The sequence below is a fragment of the Chondrus crispus genome, genomic scaffold (genome assembly GCF_000350225.1).
Source record: "Chondrus crispus Stackhouse genomic scaffold, scaffold_158, whole genome shotgun sequence".
Classification (NCBI taxonomy): domain Eukaryota; phylum Rhodophyta; class Florideophyceae; order Gigartinales; family Gigartinaceae; genus Chondrus; species Chondrus crispus.
Genome location: NW_005179025.1, coordinates 7,764 through 29,697, shown reverse-complemented (window position 1 = coordinate 29,697; position 21,934 = coordinate 7,764). Strand labels below are relative to the sequence as shown.

Genomic DNA, 21,934 nt, shown 5'->3' with positions numbered 1-21,934 from the left:
CCACAGGCCCCCTACGCCACCCCGCAGCAGCCGTCGGGCTCCAGCACCAAACGTAGGTCGTCCGGTCGGGCTCCTCTTTGCCGCGCTATGCAGGCCAACACAGCCCTTGAAGCCCTCGAACAACAGCTCATAGCCGACGACGACGATTCCGCCTCCGCCGACAACGACAGTACGTTTATTCTTGATTCTGGTGCCCACCCCACACACGTCTACCGACCTACCGCAAACATGCTGCCTCTCACGACACCCATCCCCCCCCAAACCGCTACTGACTCCAAATCATCCTCCACGCATCATGGAACGTTGCAGCTGGTGACCAACCGGAAGGTTAAACTCGCCCTCCCCGCGCTTTCAAACCCATCCGTCACCCACAACTTGGTATCAGTGCACGACCTCGCACGCACTGCCGGAATGGTTGCATTTACAGCACAGAACGCATACATCGTCAACACGAAACAGCCCTCAGTAAACCCCATCGTTGGAACCGCCACCTTCAAAGGAGGCCTTTACATTCTCGACCGTCCATCCAAAACCGCACAAGCTCGCTCCGCTCGGACCGTCGGCGATCACCAAACTGTACCCGCACGCCCATCTGAACCACAACCGGCCCTCCCCGCATCCCGTACAGATCAAGCTGCTCCCCCCCAACCTCAGCCACGCCGCCGGAAACCGCTTAAACGCACACCAATCCCGACCCTCCAAGTCCCGCCCCAACTTGTGCGACCAATCCTACACAGCTTACACAACCCTATCGGGACCCTACCCCCCCTACCACCCACACAGCAGGACCTCGAGCACCATCACTACCACATGGTCTTCAACCACGCCCAAACCCGGACCCTCCAACGAATGGCACAACTCCAACTTATCCCCCACCTCCCTCACAGCCTCGCCGACCGCCCCCACCCGCTCACCTGCTCCTCCTGCGCGCATGGCAAACAGAAACCCCGACCTTTCCGCCTGGCCGCCCCCCACCACTACCTCGTCGCCAGCGTACTCAGCAGCGACATCTGCGGCCCCGTTGCGCCCACATCTAGACAAGGAAACCCCTACGTCCTCCTAATCATCGACACGGCATCTCGGTATGTCATACTGGACTTCCTCCCCAGCCGAAAACTGCTCTCGCATCGGCTGGATCGCATCATCGCCCTCATCACGAAATTACCCGGCTACCCCCCCCCATATCTTCCGCACCGACAACGCGGGAGAATACTTATCCAAACAAGCCCGCCAAGTCTACCTCGCCCATGATCTGTCCCACGACTCCTCACTGCCCCATACTCCGCAACAAAACAGCATCGCTGAACGAATCAACGGGACGCTCCTCGCTGCCGCACGTGCGTCGTTACACCACAGCCGACTCCCGCTCTCGCATTGGGAAGATGTGGTGCGAGACGCGGCTTTTAAATACAATTGTATTGATATTAATATCACCGTGCACTCGGCACCAGGCGCCCTCCCCATACACTTTGGTATGGCGAACTCCCGCATCTGAGCAAGCTCCCCGTCTTCGGCCAACTCGGCACGGTCCCAACCCTCACCGACAAGACAGCAACGAAGAAGTTGGACTCACGATCGCACCCCGAGCGCTACCTCTACGCGCTAGACACTAAAATAATCATGGCCCTCAACACCCAGAACAACGTCTGCCACCGCATCCGCGCATTGGACTTCAAGCAGTACCACCGAGGGACGGACCCCACCTACACCACCTCCGCCGTATTCAAGACTTTCACGCCCCACCCTACCCCCACAAAAGTCACCAGCTTCACCCCGGCGCCCTTAAACCCCACCCAAGCTCGCAAATACCCCGACTCCGCGGCCTGGAGCGCAGCTCGCGACCCCGAGCTAGACCAGCTGGACAATAAAAAGGCCATCGCCTGGATCTCCGATGCCTCCTGCATGTAGCATAAACACCCCAACGACAGGGGTGTATGCTCAGTCCGCGTAAGAGACCCTGGAGAACGCGAGAAGAACAGAAAGCACCAGTAAGCAACGCGTGAGGAAGGACACGGGCCGGTAGCGGTGGTAGAGCGGGTCGGGTCGCGAACGCGTTAGTGTATGCGGTAGAGCGGATCGACGCCTCGACGCCCCGGCGCGGTACTGGGTGACGTTCCAGTACCGACGGGCGGAGGTGGATCCTAGCTCACACGCGCACGTACGCGTCCGCTACCTGTGTCCTTCTACTTTAAAACGCGAACAGAGAGAGCGTCCCCGAGTTAGAGTAAGCGTTCCGGGTTAGCCGACGGTGAGGGTCTGGCCAAGCCGATGCTTGCCTTCACTCCGCCGCCGCCGGTGCCCGTGGTTTAATATACAGTTACGCGTCTATCGCGTCTATCATACAAGGCTACAGTACAGTCCGTACTGCACTGTAGCGCGTTACAGTGCTGAGCTGCCGTACTCAGCTACTGTAGCGCTGTCAATACACGTGTGCTCGCGCGCGCCGATGATACACGTGTGTGCGGGCGTCCTGACAGTACTGACAGTACACGTGTGCGCCGGCGTCCTGACAGTACACGTGTCTGCGCGCGCGCGATCTAATTCTAAACCTAATTCTGATCCGCGCTGATGCCACACTGCATCCCCAAGACCTCCCACCCTCTCCCGTTGAAGATGACCTACCGGTACAAGCGAAACGGAGCTGGCGGGATCACGAAGCGTAAGGCTCGCTGCACCATCCGTAGCGACAAAATGCGGCCACACTTCCACTATGACCCGGACAAGACCACGTCTTATATGGCTGACAAAACCGCTGTGCGCCTCCTCTTCGCAATTGCCGCCACATACAAGCTGCCCCTCGAGCACCTCGATATCGAGGGGGCATACCTGCATAAGCGTTTCAAGCATTCCCGCCCCGTCTACCTCAAGCAACCGGCACGGTTCAACGGTACGCTCAAGCACCGCGGCGAATTCGGACAGCTCATCGGTAACCTTGTGGTATAACCACCTTCGTCCGGACCACTCGGAACGAGGGGGGTTAGAGGTGAGGGAGCGCGCGACGCTGGGTTACCCACGTGCGGAGAGAAACCGTACAGATGGACTCGAAAAGAGGGAAGGCTCACGTGGCCGGTGACGCGCAGCCGGTCGGTGGTGTTATACCCGGACGGCCGGTCACGGGTTAGAAGCCCGAGCTAAAGAAAAACCGGAACGGTGTTAGCACTTAGCCGTAAAGGGAAGGGAGGCGAGTCTGCCTCCTCTTTACTGGGACGGGGCAGGTGCCCCTGGTCTTAACCCCTAAGTGGGACGCCAGGACACCTGTCCCGCTACAGTAGCTGTTACTTACTGCATACCGGCTACTGTACATAATTATTAAATTTGTGCCATTAACTACTAATTACTACTTATAACTGTACGGATTGGACACGTGCAGCCGGTGGAGTATTACTGTTCTCCGCACCGGCCACCAGCTGTAAATACAACTCCTTACGGTTGTACTGGGGCTTACACCCAAGATCACTGTACGCCGGGGCGACAGCGGCGGCGCCGTCGCCTCCGCGCAATTGTACTACAAACCTCTATGGGGGAAAGACCGCAGGATTCCTTTACGTAGAAGGAGCATTTAAATTCTTACGCTCCCTGGGCTTCAAGCAGTCCGACAGTGAGCTTTGCCTATTCTCCCGCACCTCCTCGGCTGGATCCATCTTCCTCGCCCTTCAGCATGGACGACTTCGCAGTGGCGGCCTCAAATACATGCCTCATCGACGCCTTCGTCGTTGAGCTTGCCAAGAAGTACAAGACAAAGCGCCTCGGCACACCCACCCGCTATTTCAGATGGACAGTTGTTCGTAACCCGGACGCTTCGCTGCACATCTCACAACCAGACTACATCGAGCAGCTCCTCGCCAAGCTTCGTATGCAGGACGCCAACGGGAAGCCGTCCCCATACCCCGATAGCACTGCCCTCCATGCCCCCACCCTCAGCGACCAACCGTACGCCTCGCAAGCCAAGCTCTTCCAGCAGGCAGTCGGTGATCTATTGTACATCGCTGACCGCACAAGGCCGGATATCCACCTCGTACGAACAAACTGGCCTGCGGCATGAAGATACCGACAAAGCAGCATTGGACAATCCTCAAGCGCGTCGCCCGTTATCTCCGCGCCACGCAGTCTACCGGCATACACTTCCCAAGCCGCCCTAAAAGCTCCCTAGCCAGCTTCGCCATCTCCTCGAACCAAGCCACCGGCCACCTCGGCAGCCTTGTCACCTACTCCGACGCGGACCACGCCGGGGACGCGAAGGATCGAAAATCTATCAGCGTTATCGTACACCTATTCAACGGTGCGCCTATCAGCTGGAGCTCAACCAAGCAAAACATCCAGGCCTTGTCAACTTGCGAAGCAGAATATATCGCGGCCACTGCCGCAGTCCAACAAACCCAATGGCTACGTCGCCTCCTCGCAGACATCGGCATGCTCTGCCCTACCCCCACCCCCTGTACATGGACAACCAGGCAGCCATACAGGTCGCCAAACAAACCGGTCCAACCAAGCGACGAAAATATATCGACCTCCGACGCCACTACCTTCACCACCACATCAAGCAACGCCACATATCGCTCGAACACGCCCCTTCCGCCAACATGCTCGCTGACCCTTTCACCAAACCACTGAAATCCGCCCCTTTTCAACGACTCATCCACAGCCAACATCATCCCGGGGCCAACGACAAATCCACCGGCCATGACCGCTCCACGACCGGGGGAATGATACGGTACACATCGAACACGTAAGCCTACGTGTAGAGCACTGCCGCCGTGCACCTTATGTGCACATCGACAGGTCTCGCGACTAGCAGTAAACGGACTATCGTCTCTGCGTATCAACCCCGACCACCGATGGCAACCACCGCGACCACCGCGACCACCGACCTATCATCAACACGCGAGCGCAAGAAGCGACGTCAAATGCTCATATCGGAGCATTTTGTGGCCGGTGGGCTAGGACCTGTGGATGGACCTTTATTAGTTCGCGCTGTCAGTAGTGCGTATCTATAGGTGATGGCACGAGGGTGCACTATTGAGGGGTACAGTACAGTACTGACAACTGCAGCATATCCCTACTGCCGGATTTTAGTGATCACTATAGTGATCACAGCTTTTGAAAGGACAGTACTTCGGCGTATGAAATGCTTTCTAAGATCTGAGAAAACAACCGTGTTCCTGACGTTGTGTGTGACCACTCTGCAAAGTTTCACTTGCAAGGCCGCAAAATTGACTCAATGACATTCAGGCAAAGTTGGGTCGTCAGACCCTTTTCCGGGGGCGTGAAAAAGGCCTATCGATCGCTATAGTGATCATTTGGCCTCTTGTTTTTACTCCTACGACACGACTTGTTAAGTTCCCAAACTACCGTGAAGAAGTATTACTCTTTAACTGAAACGACGTCGACGGGTCGGACGCTCATTACTGCTACCTCCCCAATCTGATCTGAGTCTCGTATATCCCTCAGATGGGGTACTTGGCTCTGCAGTCGCTGTTTGGTTCACAGAGTCGCCATTCTCACTCCGTTCATCCACTGCAATGGTTAACTTCGGGGTTTGACGAAGTTTTAACTCCTTTGCAGTGTGCCAGATACTCCAACAACTCTTCCGCAGTCCTGCATACGTCCTGGTACACAAAGGCGCGGCACAAAGATTGCAAGTGTAAGTTGTTCGGTGACCCCTCCACGGTCCCCCATTCTGCCCACACAACGCACAATACAACACTCGAACTTGTTTAGGACTGTGCCCTCGCACAGATAGTCGAAGTGCAGTGCCATCAACACCATTAAAAAACAATAAACGTTTCCTCTTTTGGGCGTGTGCTACTGCAATTAACCGTTTAACTTCATCTGGCGCAACGATCTCTTCAGATCCAGCAATTAGCTCCTCCACTTGAATGTTTGCGGCATGGGAAAGGAGCTCTTGCGAGACTTCAAGCATAAAATCCGCAGTAGCTTGAACCTTGCTGAGCATGTTTCGGTAGCTCTCTAGACTCTGAAAAGCTTGTTCAGATACAAGCAAGTCTTGTCTTTCAAACATACGCCACCCGAAGAACGCGTTTATAGCCAGAGTCTTGATTGTCTGCGAGACAATCTTTTGCTCCCACTCGAAATGGGAGGTTGAACTTCGCAGAATCGCCCTTTGCTGTGTTGCGCCATCAACGCCCGCCTTCGTTTTGGAGTAGAAACTTTGCGAAGCATGCTTGAAAAGCTTCAATGGGACAAAAGCGCCCTTGTCTCTCACATTCCCATCAATTATCTGCCAAAACTTCAGTCTGCTGGATACAGTTTGTCTGTACTCTACATTGACGAACGCCGGTGTCGCAACGTTTGTTTCGTAAGCCCAAGAGACAATGGGACCTGCAGTTGAGACCAACACGGCTTCAGCAACCTGTAGAACAGCAGCAGTAAATCTGATAATAACTGTGTATCGGATTCCAGTCTCGGCGGCGCAAACGTAAATGGCAAATCTCAATCGCAGTACAACAAGTTGGTGCAGTACTTGTGCCATGTGTTCGCGAGGCACGTACTTGCGAAATGTTTCATCACCAACCTCACATCGGACAATATCCGGGGAAGATAATCGCACAGCTTCTCCCAGACTTATAGGTGATACCCTCGTCTTGATTTCCACAGAAGCACACACAACCACCTCACCCGCATCGTTTGTTATCCCTTCCCCATCGCCCTCCCACTCTTCAAAAGACTGCATGTTAATAAGGGCAAGTGCGTCCGGCGAGCAAGCTAGATACCGTGCGTCTTTCAACGCCAACATCCCAACCTCAAACAAGCCCTTCACAAATTGCATCGCCCTCAGTGCACTTAGCACGGCATTCTCATTAGCCGTCCCCCTCATCATAGGCTCAGTCGAAACTTTCGAACTGAACCACCCCTTGTAGAATAGATCGAACCATTGTTGTTCCGTCTTTCCTTCGCCCTCTTGCTCCGATAGCAAACCCAAGCTTGACCGAACTGCTCCACTTGACATCAGAACAATTCCAGCGTTGGTACCAGTAATACGGAATTAACGGAGAACGAACCAGTCGGCGCAGCGCTGTCCAATGGTGAGAACTTGACAATTCTCCCGTATAGTATCCTCAGCAAATGCTTTCAAGGAAAGAGTGGCTTCTTGTTCGTTTTCACTTTTCGCGAACAAAGTGGTTGGCATTGTAGTGCCTGTCTTTGGCACAGCTATCCAGGTATTGAGACTCTGCTGTACACCCGTTGGAACTGTGTACATAAACCGCAACACTTTGGAGAACTTGTCAGTCCCACGTTCCCTCACCGCTACAGCCGTCGTTCTCCTCTGTCCAACGCGTGAACCACTTGAACCGGCAGTCTTGGTAGCGAAGAAGGCCTCCGGTCCTAGGCCAGGGTCGTCATCAATAAAGAACGCCGTCCTCCTGTCGTACCGTACGGACGCACCGCCTCCACCGCCATTAGATGCCTCCCCAAAGTCTTCGTCATCAACAACAACAGCTCCATCAATATCCCCAACAGAAGCTGCCCCGTCGCCGTTTGAAACTCCTCCGCCCCCCTCAGTACCTTGCACCGGGTCTTCAGTAATTTCTTCCTGCAAATCATCCCTGCAAGGGTCCAAGTATGACTTTCCAACAAAGGGGTGAACACGCAGCAAATGGTCAGGCATAACAAAAACAGATCCTATTCCATGCTCCATCATTATCTGAATGAAGGCCTCCTTGCAATACCCTCTATCGGCCGTTACAATGCATCCGGTTAAAGCCTCCTCCCCGCGTCCGTCCATCAAAGTTGTAAACAACTTTCGCACTGAGTCCGTCTGTGCTTCCCCCCGACGCCGAAATCTTATCGCAAGCACAATACGAAATAGGGCGTCAGCAACGGCATCAGCCGAATGGCCCTCTCTGTCCGCTTTCCGTGCACTGAGCATCTTGACTTGATTATCGCTGGCCCTTGTTCCATAAAGGTCATCGTCCAGCGTAGCTAATAAATGAAGAGGGGAGAAGAACACCTTCCTTGTTTCCCTGAACGCAATGGCCTCGAACTCAGACAAATGTCTAGTTTGGTCCCGTTGGGCACTCCATTGTGTTGATCCTTCTGCACCCCTTCCAGTCGCAGAGTAAGCCAAGACATGATCAGTGATAAATCTAATCCGTTCCAGAGACGCCGGCGTACTTCCAGCTTGCCGCAACACAGAGATAGTCTTATCGAAGCTCAGCCCAGTTGTGTGAGACAACAAGAGGACTGCCACATACTTGTATATGTCTGGCAGGGTTACGATATCTGCGTCCAAATTCTTTAGCACGATGAGCTCGTTAAGCCAGCCCATCAGTTGGTTTAGCAGACCGTTCATCAGAAGCACCGTAAATCCCGAACGAGTAGGCGCGATGTTCCGAACACTGCATTCCACACGCATTCTTTCCACGACGCAACTGCACAGCATACGTGCTTTTTGCTGAATGACTGCGTGGGCAAATTCCTTCTCCATCATAACCGTGGTGCAGTTAGTTGCACTTATCACCCATCCTTCACTTGGGTCAACACCTCGATCAAAACGTCTTCCACGGCCCCTCCCTCTGCTCCGACCCCTAGCCCTTGAGGTGCCTCTACCTCTCGACCCTGTTCCACCTCCCGCTCCGACAACTCCACCACTCGTACTAGCCCTTCCTCGCCACCGAGCCCTTCCTCGTGATCCTCTGCCCCTCCTATGACCACTCCTTGTTATACCCCGCCCGCTACCCCTTCCCCTAGTCCCAGAGTCAGTAGGTTGACCATCTGTAGTCGTTATCACGCTAGATTGAACAGTCGGCAAATCTGCTACAGCATGGGTTTCAGTCGGTTGAATCGAACTACGCTCGCGAAGGGGTATGGTAGTAGCTCTAGTCCGCTCGCCAGAAGGGGTTTGGCTGGTGCCTTCAGGAGGGCTTGGAGGGGATGTGACATGATTGTTATCTTCAGGGCTGGTGATTGTAGCCATGGGGGTAGAGGTCTTGGTGGAACTGGCCGTATCTCAGCCCGACCTCAACCGACTTCCAGACTTGAAAATCCGGGTGAATCCAAAAAGGATGCAGTTTAAAGATTGGGAAGACTGACAGTGAGCGGAACACTTTAACAGAAGCCAGAGGGGCACAATTGCAACCCTTTTTGAGGGCCTACTGATCAGTATAGTGATCAGTAGAGCAAATCGGGAGAAAAGCCAAAATTGCCTACTGATCAGTATAGTGATCAGTACCGGCATTAGGGATATAAAACACATCCAACCACATCCGCCCATGCGTCCCCTTTTTTCCACCCATTCCTGATTCGCGCTATTCATGAGTTTGATTCTTACCCATGGCGCTTGCTCTGCTCTCTACGTACAGTACTGATTGTTTCCGTGGCGTCGTCCTCCAGCACTGCCCAGCTTACCAGCAACCTCAACTGACTGAGCACTATCGGGACACTGTTGAGCACCACTCAACATCGTCCATTGCGCTCCTTCACCCGTCCCCTCACCCAGACCGGAGCCCAAATGGCGACCCGCGACTCGTCCCCCTCCCTCTCTGCACCTCTGGACCCCGACAAAGCCTTCATCCAGTCGCACGGCCGTCTGCCGCGCCCGCTGGAGCACGCGGCCTTCGATCCGTTCCGCCGCGCGGTGCTCAAAGTCCCTACGTGGGTGTCGCTGCTGCAGCCGCTCTGCGCCGTCCTCCTCATCCCGCTGCGCCTCCTGGTCGCCGTCGTGGCCACGCTGCTCTCCTACCTCCTGGTCCTCGTCTTCGGCCCGCCGGTCACCGCCCGCTCCGTCGCCACCTTCTCCGCCACGCCGCTGCCCGCCTGGCGCCGCGCCGTCTGCGTCTTCGCCACCAAGCTGCTCGCCCGCGCCCTGCTCCTCGGCCTGGGTTTCTGGACCGTGCGAGGCCGCGATGCCCCCGCCTACGACCACGCCGCCGCCCAGAAGGCCACCATTGTGTCCAACCACTCCAGCCTAGCCGACCCGTGCCTGCTGGCCTACCTCTACGCTCCGGCCTTCGTCGCGAAGCGTAAGGTCTACATGATCCCGGGCATCGGCCGCGTCGGCGCCGCGCAGCACGCCTTTTACATCGACCGCCTCAACGGCTCGGGCCTCAGCGTCACTAGTAAGATGGTCGAGCGCCAGAACCTCGTGCGCGAGTCCCAAGTGCCCGTCCCACCCGTCTGTGTCTTTCCGGAGGGGACCACCACGAATGGTCAACACTTGCTCAAGTTTCGAACGGGCGCCTTCGTGGGGGGAGGGCCGGTCGCCCCGGTGCTTATCAGGTACCGCTATGGATGGTTCTCGCCCACCTACGAGACGGTCAGGACACCGGCTTATTTGTTAGCCATTTTGTCGCAGTTTGCGAATCGCGTCGAGTATTACCGGTTGCCAGTCTATCACCCGAGCGCGGAGGAGAAGGAGGACCCGGCGTTGTATGCGAGGAATGTGCATCAGCTGATGCTGGAGAAGAGTGAGGAGGCGTTTGGCCACGCCTTGGTGCACTCGGAGTCGAATTTTGTTGACAAGATTGAGTATCATTCTCTGGTGTGGGGGAGAAAGCTGAAGCCGGGATTCCGGCTTACGAACGATAGATGACATTTTTTTTACATGATGGCGTCACAGTTGTGTGAGTCATTGCCACACATTTTTTGTGTGAGGCAAGTGCAAATCATTGGCTTTTCATTGCGTCCTCAAGTGCGTCGTAACAACATGGGTACCGAATTCTAATTCCCCTGCCTGGCAACGTCGGCCTGTGAAAGAAAGCATGGGAATGGTGTCATGTCCCCTCTAGTAGTGACCCTCGGCATCCCATGTTTCGACAATATGCACCAAGACAAGTCTTGCGGCCGCATCGTGAAAGCTTATCGCTCTGATTTGCGCGCAAACACCTACTGATATGTATATGTAGTTTGCCAAGGCATGTAGCCATCTCCCAGGCGGAACACTGCCTCAAGATTCTACAATCGAGGGGGCATGAATGGCTCGCCGGTTTTGTCGATTCATGGTAGATTAGAAGGCCATCACCGACTGTGCTCTCTTTCCTACATCTTTTGTTTACACGATTTTTCAAGGTCATTAGGTAAAACACTTGTACATAAGCCGGGTATCCATCCTCGCGCTTTTTCGCATTTGAACGCACATTGCATCTTCAGGTCAATAGCCACTATAATCCTAGTTCTTTCTCTTCTAAGATGGGCAGCATCTTCTCAAGAGAGTATCTGGGGCACTTGCCATGTCTCTAACGCCGAATAACCCGCCAAATAAATGATACACAGCGGTCTCTCCTCGAGTGTAGCAAGTTCCAGGGTGGAAGAACTCTTAACTTTGAAAGGGATAAATCCCTCACTCGCTTTGTAGTCTTCCTAGCGAGTTAACTTTAAACGGGGGGTGTGAGGGGCTGAGTTTGTGCATCAATATCTTGCTTGCACAGGCAGCAAGCCTTATCCAGTCTGAGCCACACGTCCACGCAATCTTGATGAAAGTGATGTTTGCATGGCAGAAATCTGACAGTCTCCCCCTCTTCATACTCACACAGACAAATAACGCAGCTAGCATCCTCGAGGCTGTCATTCCCGGCAAGGTTCGCAAACGTAGCCGGCGAGTACTCGATGGAATTGAGGTTCTGCACTTGTGCTGGGTCAGCAGCGCGCGGGCGGCGACGGTCGCGTTCTGCGTACGGCAGCATGATCCGGTAGACGAGGATGAAGAGCGGGAGGCAGCAAACGATGAGACAAAAGCAAGCCAAAGGGAGGAAGAGAAGGGCGTAGTAGATGATGGTCAAGGCGACAATCAAACGATATAGGTGCGGGGCGGTCGTCGAACACGTGCCGCCGTCGGAGACCCAAAACGAGCCCAGGATGAACCAGACCAGATACCAGGCGTTGACGATGCGGACGTAGCGGTCAAACAACTCTGTGGAATAGCCGGCAGAGCCCGATGAGCCGGAGATGGTAATGGAGATGCGGCTCGACGACGACGCGGCGCTCGCCGACGACGTAGACGCGCCCTGCGACGGGCTCGCGTGCGCGATGCGCGAGGACGGGAAGTCCGATGAGGCGTGGACCGAGGCGTCCGCGGTAGACGCGGACGCAGGGGAATCCCCGGCGGCGCGGGCTCGCGCGGCGTCGGGGGGAGAATGGTCGCCGGGGGCGCCGGAGGCATGGACGACGTCGACTACGACGATGGGCGGGCGGTGGCGGTCGTGCGTGCGGGAGGCGGCGGGCGGAGAGGGGTCCGGCAGCGGATCCGTGGAGGTGAGGAGCGGGGGCATGTTGGAGACGTCCGTGTACATGTCCAGGTCGGACGCGGAGAGGCCGTTGCGATGCTGGCCCAGCGAGTCGCGACCGTACCAGATGTTGAGCAGGTTAAGCAAGACGGTGCCGGTCTGCAACATGATAAGGACGCAGACCCAGAAGCGGAACGGGCGGTCGCAGCGGTCTTCCTTGGACCATACGAGGACGACAACTTCGGCGAAGAGCTCGCATAGGACGAGAAAGACCGAGAGCATGCGGCCGGCTGGCAGCAGGTCGCGCTGCACCTGGTCGGCGACATTGGAGCGCAGACGAGTGCTCTCGTGGTGGAAAAGGCCAGTGCGGGGGGTGCGCGCGGCGAGCGGCATGGCGGGGAGGGGGGGGGGTCAGCGTGCTACGATGCTGCCATGGGGGGGAAGTGTGCGGGTGGAGGGGGAGGGGAGGGAGGGGTTGAGTAAAGTATCTGGTTTCAGTGATGGAGGCGATGGTGCAGAACGGGGTGTACAGCGATGAAAAGTTTTTTTTCAATTGCGGTGTTCTTGATCCGCTGCTGTTGGTGCTGCATGGCAGCATTGCACTGCCAGCTGCCAGCACCTCCACCTCCGCCCCTCCGCCACTCGCAGCCAAACCCAATCTCCCTCCCTCCCGCCGCCTACACCAATCCCCCTCGCGTCATGCCGCTCCCCTCCGCCTTCCCCTCCGCCTTCCTCTCCCCCTTCCTTTCCCCTCCTCTCTCCCGTCCCTCCCGTCCTTCCCATGCTATTCGCGCGTGCCAGCCCTCCGCCCCCTCGCCGCCGCAACCCCCGTGCAATCTCGATGAAACCGTCGCGCTCGCCTCCACTTCGCTTGCCGCGGTCCTCTCTACCGGCGCCAAACGCGCGAAGCTTTCCGCCATTATCCCCGGGCTCAACCCTCTCATCGAGGACACGGTGCCGTACTCTGACTCCACGCTTAACACGCTAGCCTACGGCCTCGCCAAATCCCCCGCCCTGTCCGACGGCCCCGTCGCGCTGCTCTTCAAGTCCGCGGGCACGGCGGCCGCCGCGCGACAGTTCCTCGCGCCCGCCGACGACAAGCTCACGTTCGCCAGCTACTTCCGCCGCGACGCCACCACCGCGCGCGTCTCCAAGCACGTCAACCTCGTCGTCAACCCCACCTCCGCCAGGGGCGACCGTGTCATGGACGATCTCGAAGCCGTGATCGCGGAGGCGCCGCACGCTGTGTGGGTGCTCCTCAACCCGGACTTCGGTATCGACAGGGCCGCCGTCGGCATGCGCGAGATCTCCCGCAGAGACAGTTTTCTAAGCTCCTTCCAAAACGCCTTCTACTTTCGCAATCTGGTACGCCCCTCCCCCGCGCCCCGACCTTCGTTCCGCCTCTTCCCCAGCACGCACTGACACGCACACACACCATCCCCATTCTCACGTCTCCCCCCCGGCGCACGCACGATTGCAGTTCGAGATCCGCCGCCCCCAGTTGATCGCCGTGGAGCGTGGTGCGCTGCTGTACACGCCCGGCGGCATGTGGCGCGTCTTCGCTCTCACGGGCGGAGAGTACATTGTCGCGGAGGAATTTGACGACATGCCGCAGCCGGAGACGATCTCTTCATGCGTCAGGGCCGCCGCCAATGCCAGCATGCAGAAGAACAAGACCAAGACGCCGCAAGCATCTGAGGCAGACGCCCAGTTTTTGAAAGTGCTTGCGCTGTGTGCCGCCGCTTTCGCTGCGGTTTACTATGCGCTGGCCGCCGCGCAGCGGACGTGAGCATGCACGATTGAAGAAGCGAAAAGTCGATTTATTTTAGATATTTGACCTAAATTTAACGGATTTTCCACACTTTTCACTGGCAGTATGATCGAATGCAGATGATCTCTTGCCCGTCTCGTCCCCCCCGCGAGATCTACGATTTCCCTTCCTCCCCTCCGTTACATTTACTTTCTCCCAGCCCGTCGCACCCGTCGCCACATTCATTCCTTCCGCATCCCTCACCATGGCACCTGCAGCCTTCGTCACACCGACTTTCTCAACAGCCTTCACGACGGCACGCCCGCAAAGCACGACCTCATCACGGCCGCTGCGACCGGCAACACGGGCGCCGCCCGCGCGCATCGTGTGCGCGACGCCGACGACGGAGAAGTCCGGCAAGAAGAAGGCGCCGTTGACGTTTGCGACGGACCTGAAGGGGAACTTCGTATGGACGCTGCGCGCGGCGGGGGCGGAAGACGTGGACGACGTGGCGCGCTTGTTCGCGACGACGTACCCGCGCGCGCTGGTCGAGTCGTTCGTGGTGGACTCGGAGTGCTGCACGGTGTGCGAGCCCTCGATCAAGGGGAGAAAGGAGGGCGAGGGGTACAAGTCGAAGATCATGGGCGCCGTGCTGGTGGACGTGGAGACGGAGGTCAAGGACCCCGAGAAGGGCATGGACGGAGGGACGTTGCAAACCGCGTCCGTTATGGGGACGATTGTGGACGATGAGTTGCCTGACTCTGAGGGGGTTAGGAAGAAGCTGCTGTTGGGGGCTATGAAGAAGCTCAAGCTGAAGGGCGTGCCCAGGGTTACGGCGTACATCGAGGCGCCCGAGACGACGACGGTGACGTTTCTCAAGGAGTGCATGTTTAAGCAGACGGGGTCGGACTCGAGCGTGGCGAATATGGTGTGTGACTTGGTGGCGAGCGACCCGGATCCAGAGAAGAAGATGATTTGATTTTGAGTCGACTCGGGCAGCGGAGGCTAGAATCCTTTACCAAAAAGCTATAAACGAAGAGGTGGGGAAATGTGCCCCGGTTGAATAAAAACGCCAACCCCGTGCAGACTCATTCCTTATTCGCGAGTTCCCTGGCGTGCTTGTCGTGGATCGTGCCGATGAGGTCTTCCTCACCCCATGGAAATCTCGGCGACTGCGGCGATATGACGCAGAGATATAACAGAGTAAGACTGTCAGTTTCCAAGTCAAAGCGACTAGAGCGGAGATCCGTGCGATACGCGAGCGGAAAAGCTTACCCTGGTGGCCATCTTGAGGTACGGGTACTCCGGCGGGGCTTCCGTGTGCTCGTGGGTGTTCATCATGTTGATGATGAAGTAGGCGGAGACCGGGAGGGCGAAGACGGCGGAGATGATGCGCCAGCGGTTTGTGTCGGCTGCGTTGCGCGCGGGATACAAACGGGGTGAGTATGCGGGGGAGACGGAAGAGGCGTTCGTTACTACGCGGCGCGGTGCAGCGCGGTCTGTGACGTACCGATGGCGTGCTCGGCGCCATGGCTGGCCGACGGGTCATTGCCCGCCGGCAGCTTCGGGCCCTTAGCGGCCGTCTTGTCAATGGCCTCCGCAGCCGTGTTCATGCGGCGCGACGCGGTGCGGAAGAGCGAGGTGCGGAACGACATGGCGGCGGTGCGGGGTGGGTGGGGCGGAAGGGAGAGGGGACGTGTGACGCGGAGGCGATGTGGGTGGGATGTGGGGTGCGGGTGGGGGGGGGGGGGGGGGTGCATGGGGGGGTGCAGGGGGGTGTGAGGGAGAAACTTTCACAATCATTTCCCTTTTTTCGGAAGGGATGAAACGTGGCCACGTGGTCATATGGAGGTGTAAGCCGCGGAAGAGGGCGATGTACGATACAGGAGCCGGGAGACGACCTGAACGAACTCGCCCCCCCGCGAATTGTTTCCGCAACTGAAACGGAGGGCCTCAAAAGCGTCCGCAAGCCATACACGTGTCCACCTGCTTTCGCATCCCTTGCGCATCGTCCAGTTGAAGTAGTACACGTAGCGGTATGATGCTCCTTCCCCGACCCCCCCGCCCCCTTCACTTTCCGTCAAAGCCGTTGTATGCCTCTTGGCATCACCACGCTTTGACACAACCGTCCCGCCGCCGCCCGCGCCATGTCCGTGCCCGCTTCCGTCTCCGCCGCGGCTACGGTGCCCTCAGCGGCCGCGCACCGCTCGCGCGAGACCACAGCGTACGACTTCGCGCGCTACGCCTCCGTCATCGATTGGACCCCCACCTCGCTCCTCATCCGCGGCAAGCCGGTCGCCCTCCTCTCGGCCGAGTTCCACTACTTCCGCGTGCCGGACCGCGTGAGATGGCGCCCCATCCTCCTGGATATCAAGGCCATGGGCTTCAACGCCGTGCGCCTCTATATACACTGGGGCTACCACTCCCCCGCCGAGGGCGTGTACAACTTCCGCGGGAATCGCGACATCGACTTTCTCCTCGCCCTGTGCGCGGAGCTGCAGCTGTTCGTCATAGCCGCCCCCGGCCCGTACATTTGCGCAGAGGTACAGGCTGGTGGCTTTCCCATCTGGCTCATCGCCAAGAGGCACCTCCGCGTCCGCCACATGTCGCTGCCGCCGCTGGGGCTAGTGAAGAAGTGGGACCACGCCTTCCACGCGTACTGCGTGGAGTACATGCGGAAGATACTGTCGTTCCTGGTCAAGTATGAGCTCACGACAAACCCGAACGGCTGCATCATCGCCCTGCAGATTGAGAACGAGCTGCGCCAGCCGCCGGTGCTAGGCGTCGGCGGCCTGGACCAGGAGATCCGCCTGATGTGCGAGGTCGCGCGCCAGGCGGGTTCCACCGTCCCCATCTTCCATAACGACGACAGCCCCATCGGCTCATGGTCCGCCGGTGACGACTACCGCTCCGCGCGGAAGCTCTTCATGAAGACGGGGCGCAAGGCTTACCGCACAGACTTGTACGGCTTCGACTTGTACTTCACCTTCCCGCCGGGCGACCGCTCCGGCGACCTCTCCTCCATCCAGGTCGGCATGCTCGAGCTCTTTGGCGTCTCGGCCTGTCTGAATTGCTGCGGGATCGGGGGGGCTGGCGTGGGGGGGTCGGACACTGCCTGCTTGTCATGCCTGTATGAGAACGGCTCGCGCCGCGCGCCGCCGCCCAGGCTCGCTTGGGCTGCCACTAAGCAAATGGAGAACGCCGTCGACTCCTTGGAGAAGAAGCTCAACGGCTTCAACGGCAGCGCCAGACATGCCCCGGCCTTTGTCGCAGAGACGCAGGTCGGCTGGATTAACCAGTGGGGCCGCTTCCGCACGTACGATGACATCTACAACTTCTTCGGTGACTGGTTTTCCGCCACCCTGCAAAACTCGCTTCTCGCACAGGGCGTCACGTTTGCAAACCATTACATCGCATATGGCGGTACCAACCATGGCACAGTCGGCGATACCGAAGTGTATTCGTCGTACGACTACTCGGCCTTCATTCGCGAGTTTGGAATGCTGAGTAAGCGCGGACGCGTGCTGAGACATGTCATGCTATTTGCACGCAGTTTTGCGGAGAGGGGGCTCTCCGACTCAGTTTTGTCCGAGGCCGGAGGTCGTGGGAGATCCACGACCTTGTCGCGCGTCAAAGCCACCGTGCCCACGGCATTGCTGGCGGTGCGGAGGCCGAATGGGAACGGTACACCTGCCGCTTCGGCCGTGCCGAACTATGCGTTTTTGCGCAATCTCAAGGTAGAAAACTTGAGGTTTAATCTTCTTGTGGATGGCATGGTGTTGCCGTGTCAACTTACCAGGTGCGAGAGTATGGTCGCGCCTTTGTACTATAATCTGGATGGTTCCAACCTCTCAATTTTTGCGTGCACAGTTCCGGTCGTGTGCAGAACGACATTGGATGGAAATGAGATGTGGGTTTTGCGAGTGCGCCCTGGGGAGGTGGGGCACCTTGTTCTTAAAACCGGAGCGGAATCGGGGAGGGGGAGACAGGGTGTTGCTGTGAAATGGGCAAAGCTGTCGTCTCAGGGTCAGGGTTCAGGTGGCGTGTCGAGTGGCGAGGTGTCTGCAACGGATCAAGACCATGGCGCTGCCACATCCCTTTTGTCCGCCGCGCTGGAGGAACTTCCGCTTTCGGGGCAAACCGTTCAAAGAGACGACCAAAATCCGTTCGCAGTGCGTACAAGCACGGAGGATGTTGGTCTCTGCTTTACATTCTCGTTCAACGTAGAGACCTCTTCCGTATTAGCGATTAGAGACCTGAGCGAAGACGGGTCCTCATCCCCCGTATTACGGCTGTTATGTCTGACGGATGAAGATTCGTTGACTTTCACTGCGGACTTGAATGGAAACGACATTTTCAAACCTACTCCCAATGCTCCGGGATTTGCGGCAGCATGGGGTGTAAGCAGGATCGCTTTTGAGCCGTCGGGTGTGATGGACGTCGGTTTTCGAGCAACAGATCAAGGAAAGACCTTGTTCTTGCTTCGAGAAGATGGCGTCGGAATGACACCTGAACAGTTTGATAAGTGCCCATCAGCTGTATCATCACTGCTCCCAGGCTTGGTGGCGCATCGCGTTCCTGAAGATTCCGTTTCAATGACAGTAAGGCAGAGTGTGGACAATGTGAACCCGCTTTCCAAAGATTTCGAAATTGAATTAGGCAGCTGGTCAAAGCGAATTATCGATTGGGAAGATGACGTCGTGTGGAAGAGGATATCTTATGACCAGAGAGATCCACTTGACCATTATATGACCAGTGGCCATATAGCGTATCGAATGCGCTTTCGGTCGTCATCCAAGTCAGGTTCCCTCACCATAAACGTACGCCATTCCGCTGTGATTTGGTGCAACGGAAAGTCAGTCGGAGGCCAAGTCTGCTTTTCTCATAACACAATCTCTGCCGGAGCAATGCATGCCGTCGATTTGCAACACGCCGGGAAGAAGACACACGATTTGAGTGAGGCCCTGCGTACTGGTCCGGATGCGAATGGCTTCCATAACGTCGTGATTCTGGTCTTGAGTCTGGGCCAAAGCCGTTCGCCGTTTCTACTCAATGACGTGCGGAACAGAAGAGGGTTGCTTTCCGCACGTCTGTCCCGGCGGACGAAGGCTAGAGACATCACATGGGAACTTGCAGGTGTTGATGTCACTCGCTCAGATGATGCCTACGGGATGTCGGGCTTGCCTCTAGAATCAGATGTCAACACCGCCGCATATGACGTTGGGTTTTCAACTTCACCATCGTTAGACGTTACCCGAAATGATGGTCTCGTTTTCTATAGGAACTCCTTCCGGGTGCCACCCAACTCTATTCTCGGAGGTTCCGTCCGGTATCCTCTGCGGATAAGGGTAGTCTCTGGAGCCCATGTCAGAGTCATGATTTGGGTTAACACGCTATTCATGGGGCGGTATGTGGAAGACCTCGGGCCACAATCGGACTTTTACGTTCCGGAAGGCTTAATCAAGGACTACAAGGGAAATTCAATCGTTTTAGGAGTATACGGGCCCGTCGATACCGACTTGTCCGTCAAAATTCTCCCTTGGGTAGTCAACCCGGTATCAGGTAATCTGGATGACACGAACGGAGAAGTTTACGCTCTGAAAGTCTCAAGCTTTCAACTTGATTCGCCAAAAGGAATTTGACTGAAATCTCGAATCCCAACTCGCTTTTCGTTCCATGCTAGCAGTATGATCCCGCGTCTTCTTGCTGTTATCGGGCAACGTCTACTAACATGAGCAAGGAAAAGGTTCATAACTTCCACGCAGAAAGCCGTGCACAACTTTTGTAAAAGGTTTAGAGAGTGAACTAACAGCAAGCAGTGTAGAGTAGAAAAAGATTACCAAGGAAATGTATTGCTTTCTGTGCACAGATGCTGGAAGCAAAATTTCCTAGTGGGGCTCCATCCAAGCTATGTCTGACAGAGAATACTAATTTCGGACTAACCGATGAACTGGGAAGAAGGCAGAGAGGGTGACTGAGAGATCCCGCGCAAATAGAATCGACTACGCACGGTACTGTACTGTATACAGTAGTACAGTACTGTATCATCCGAGGGTCCGACCATCTGGACCTTCGGGGCTAACTTGCTACCCGCCAACCTGTTCCTGTGCCAACTCGGCTGCAACTCTTTCCACCTACCCTCCTTGCCTGCATTCTCATAAGACCGCTTCCCCCGTTACTGCGCTCGCTACCCACGGCTACCTCAAACGACGAACCTCCACTTTCCTGCGCGGGCCGACAATATCCTGTTCATGCCTTGAGGCCCGCACTGTCGATGTAGGCAGACATAACTCAGCAGATCTGCGGGACAACCAACAGGAAGGACAGTCTTTAAGGGATCAGGAAGAAAACGAAAAGCATGTGTTCATGGCGATGAAATTAGTTTAGTATTATTAGTCTACCAGAGCTAAAGTTGTTCAGGTTTCTTTGGAAGGGAAGAGGATAACATAAGCGTAGTAGACTTCTCACATGGGTCGGAGGCATTTGCAGACAAGCCATGGAATGTTCGCTTCGCCGACAACTCTGCTCTAGTCGTCCCTTGCTCTTCGAATCCCTTTTAGTACAAACCACGTAAACCCCGATTCATATTAACATTGCCGTTTTTATTATGAATGGAAAGGTTGATCTTGCTTGGGTCCCGGGGATACTGGTACATGTTCGCTTGCCGTAGTCGCCACCAGAGTGGAAACGTCGAGGTTAGGGTCTGGCAGAAATCTAGACTTTAAAAACGCCATGAAACGTTCTCGATACAAATGCGGCGGTGCGACACTCGCAGAAGATGATGAGCATGATTGCAGGACGCGACATCCATACTCAACTTTTTTCCTCAGCCGGAAGCGCTGCAAAAAGTCGATGATCCCCATACAGACTCGGACACCCGACTTTCGCCCCTCTTTGTCCTTTTGATAACCGACAAAGTATGGGGCGTTCTCTTCGTTCGGCCCATAAACGGCTTTGTAGGACGTGTCCTCACCTGGTAACATGTCTGAAAGACCGAGCAATAAACTGTAGTCCATAACACCATGGGATTCAAGGTATAGCGAGTCCTTTGCGAGCTGATCCATAATGCTGCTGAGGACGTCTGGTTGAAAAAAGACAGGATCCGTGAAATCCTGGTCTTTGAGAGTAACATTCTCACTTTGGAGCTGCTCTTTGGAGGCAAAGCGCTTATACGTGGATCCCTTGAGATCGTACTTTCGGTCGATGAAGACCTGGTCAGTGAAAATAGATGCCATGACAACCATTCGGATGTGGCTGTCGCGACGAGTCTGAACGGAAAAGTGTGCCATATATTTGGTGAGAAGGGTATCCGGGTAAGTTGAGACGTGACGGTAGTAGCTTGGAAGCATGGACACGAGCATTTTCTCCTCGATGTTTTGAATAGTCTTCATAAAATACTTTTCGTCGTCAGTAATGTAGAACAAGGCGCCGCTCTTTCCCGGCGTGGGGAGCTCGCGGACGCGAGATTCAGAGCAAGTGGAGTCGAGAAAGTCATCTTCGGAAACGCCAAAGTTGCGGCGAATGAGGCGATAGACAACGGGGGCGGGGTGTTGCCACTTGGCAAACTTGTTGACGTCAAAGACGGAGCGATGCTCATCAACGGGGTTGAAGTCGAATGCAAGACTTTCAGTATAATCCTTCTGCGTCGGCTCTGCGCCATCCGAATCTTCGAGCAACTCAGAGGTATAGCGCAAGCCAAACTGAATGCTGAGAACAATCTCCCAGTTGCGATGGCCCTTGAAGACGACCTCCCCATCCTTGACCTTCTTGCGGTTGTGCGAACCGGTGGCAATCTTGCCAATTGTCGGAACAACCTTTGTGAATTGCTTTTTCAACCCGTTTCCAGACTTTGCCGTCTCCCTCCGCGGGCTGGTAGAAAGACCGACGACGTTGACGGCATCCTCCCTGCCAATGCTGACAGTTTTGGCAAGCTCGCCGCTGTGCACGCGCTCCAGGGCTGCGACTGCAGCGTGCGGCGCATGAACCGTCTCTATTCTCAAGCCGG

General features: G+C 56.2%; 7 protein-coding genes; 4 read left to right on the top strand and 3 right to left on the bottom strand.

Moving 5' to 3' along the window:
* The first annotated feature begins 9,469 nt into the window (after window positions 1–9,469).
* On the top strand, window positions 9,470–10,549 carry CHC_T00002817001 (hypothetical protein). Its single transcript, XM_005713887.1, has one exon. It carries the CDS (start codon window positions 9,470–9,472, stop codon window positions 10,547–10,549), a length of 1,080 nt encoding a protein of 359 aa, XP_005713944.1.
* A 414-nt stretch (window positions 10,550–10,963) lies between these two features.
* On the bottom strand, window positions 10,964–12,224 carry CHC_T00002816001 (hypothetical protein). XM_005713886.1 is given in 2 exon segments: window positions 10,964–11,330; window positions 11,331–12,224. 1 exon segment carries the CDS (start codon window positions 12,222–12,224, stop codon window positions 11,331–11,333), a length of 894 nt encoding a protein of 297 aa, XP_005713943.1. The 3' UTR covers window positions 10,964–11,330.
* A 1,501-nt stretch (window positions 12,225–13,725) lies between these two features.
* On the top strand, window positions 13,726–14,050 carry CHC_T00002815001 (hypothetical protein). XM_005713885.1 is given in 2 exon segments: window positions 13,726–13,968; window positions 13,969–14,050. The coding sequence occupies 1 exon segment, from the start codon at window positions 13,726–13,728 to the stop codon at window positions 13,966–13,968; it is 243 nt and encodes an 80-aa protein (XP_005713942.1). The 3' UTR covers window positions 13,969–14,050.
* Window positions 14,051–14,063: 13 nt separating this feature from the next.
* On the top strand, window positions 14,064–14,366 carry CHC_T00002814001 (hypothetical protein). Its single transcript, XM_005713884.1, has one exon. It carries the CDS (start codon window positions 14,064–14,066, stop codon window positions 14,364–14,366), a length of 303 nt encoding a protein of 100 aa, XP_005713941.1.
* Window positions 14,367–14,386: 20 nt separating this feature from the next.
* Window positions 14,387–15,622, bottom strand: CHC_T00002813001 (hypothetical protein). XM_005713883.1 is given in 5 exon segments: window positions 14,387–15,017; window positions 15,018–15,101; window positions 15,205–15,341; window positions 15,440–15,584; window positions 15,585–15,622. The coding sequence occupies 3 exon segments, from the start codon at window positions 15,582–15,584 to the stop codon at window positions 15,018–15,020; spliced, it is 366 nt and encodes a 121-aa protein (XP_005713940.1). The 5' UTR covers window positions 15,585–15,622; the 3' UTR covers window positions 14,387–15,017.
* A 454-nt stretch (window positions 15,623–16,076) lies between these two features.
* On the top strand, window positions 16,077–19,571 carry CHC_T00008905001 (beta-galactosidase family GH35). The gene has a single exon (XM_005713882.1). The coding sequence runs from the start codon at window positions 16,077–16,079 to the stop codon at window positions 19,569–19,571; it is 3,495 nt and encodes a 1,164-aa protein (XP_005713939.1).
* Window positions 19,572–20,534: 963 nt separating this feature from the next.
* Window positions 20,535–21,934, bottom strand: part of CHC_T00002812001 (hypothetical protein) — a 2,064-nt gene continuing 664 nt past the window's right edge. The window contains exon 1 of the mRNA XM_005713881.1: window positions 20,535–21,934. This exon is cut by the window's right edge and continues 664 nt beyond it. Coding sequence (XP_005713938.1) covers window positions 20,535–21,934 — 1,400 coding nt within the window.

Coding starts and splice junctions, on each gene's coding strand:
- CHC_T00002813001 (XM_005713883.1), bottom strand. CDS start 15,584: ATGTCGTTCCGCACCTCGCTCTTCCGCACCGCGTCGCGCCGCATGAAC. Junction 15,342..15,439: donor TGGCGCCGAGCACGCCATCG/GTACGTCACAGA, acceptor CGCGCAACGCAG/CCGACACAAACCGCTGGCGC. Junction 15,102..15,204: donor ACCTCAAGATGGCCACCAGG/GTAAGCTTTTCC, acceptor ATATCGCCGCAG/TCGCCGAGATTTCCATGGGG.
- CHC_T00002814001 (XM_005713884.1), top strand. CDS start 14,064: ATGCAGATGATCTCTTGCCCGTCTCGTCCCCCCCGCGAGATCTACGAT.
- CHC_T00002817001 (XM_005713887.1), top strand. CDS start 9,470: ATGGCGACCCGCGACTCGTCCCCCTCCCTCTCTGCACCTCTGGACCCC.
- CHC_T00002815001 (XM_005713885.1), top strand. CDS start 13,726: ATGTGGCGCGTCTTCGCTCTCACGGGCGGAGAGTACATTGTCGCGGAG.
- CHC_T00002816001 (XM_005713886.1), bottom strand. CDS start 12,224: ATGCCCCCGCTCCTCACCTCCACGGATCCGCTGCCGGACCCCTCTCCG.
- CHC_T00008905001 (XM_005713882.1), top strand. CDS start 16,077: ATGTCCGTGCCCGCTTCCGTCTCCGCCGCGGCTACGGTGCCCTCAGCG.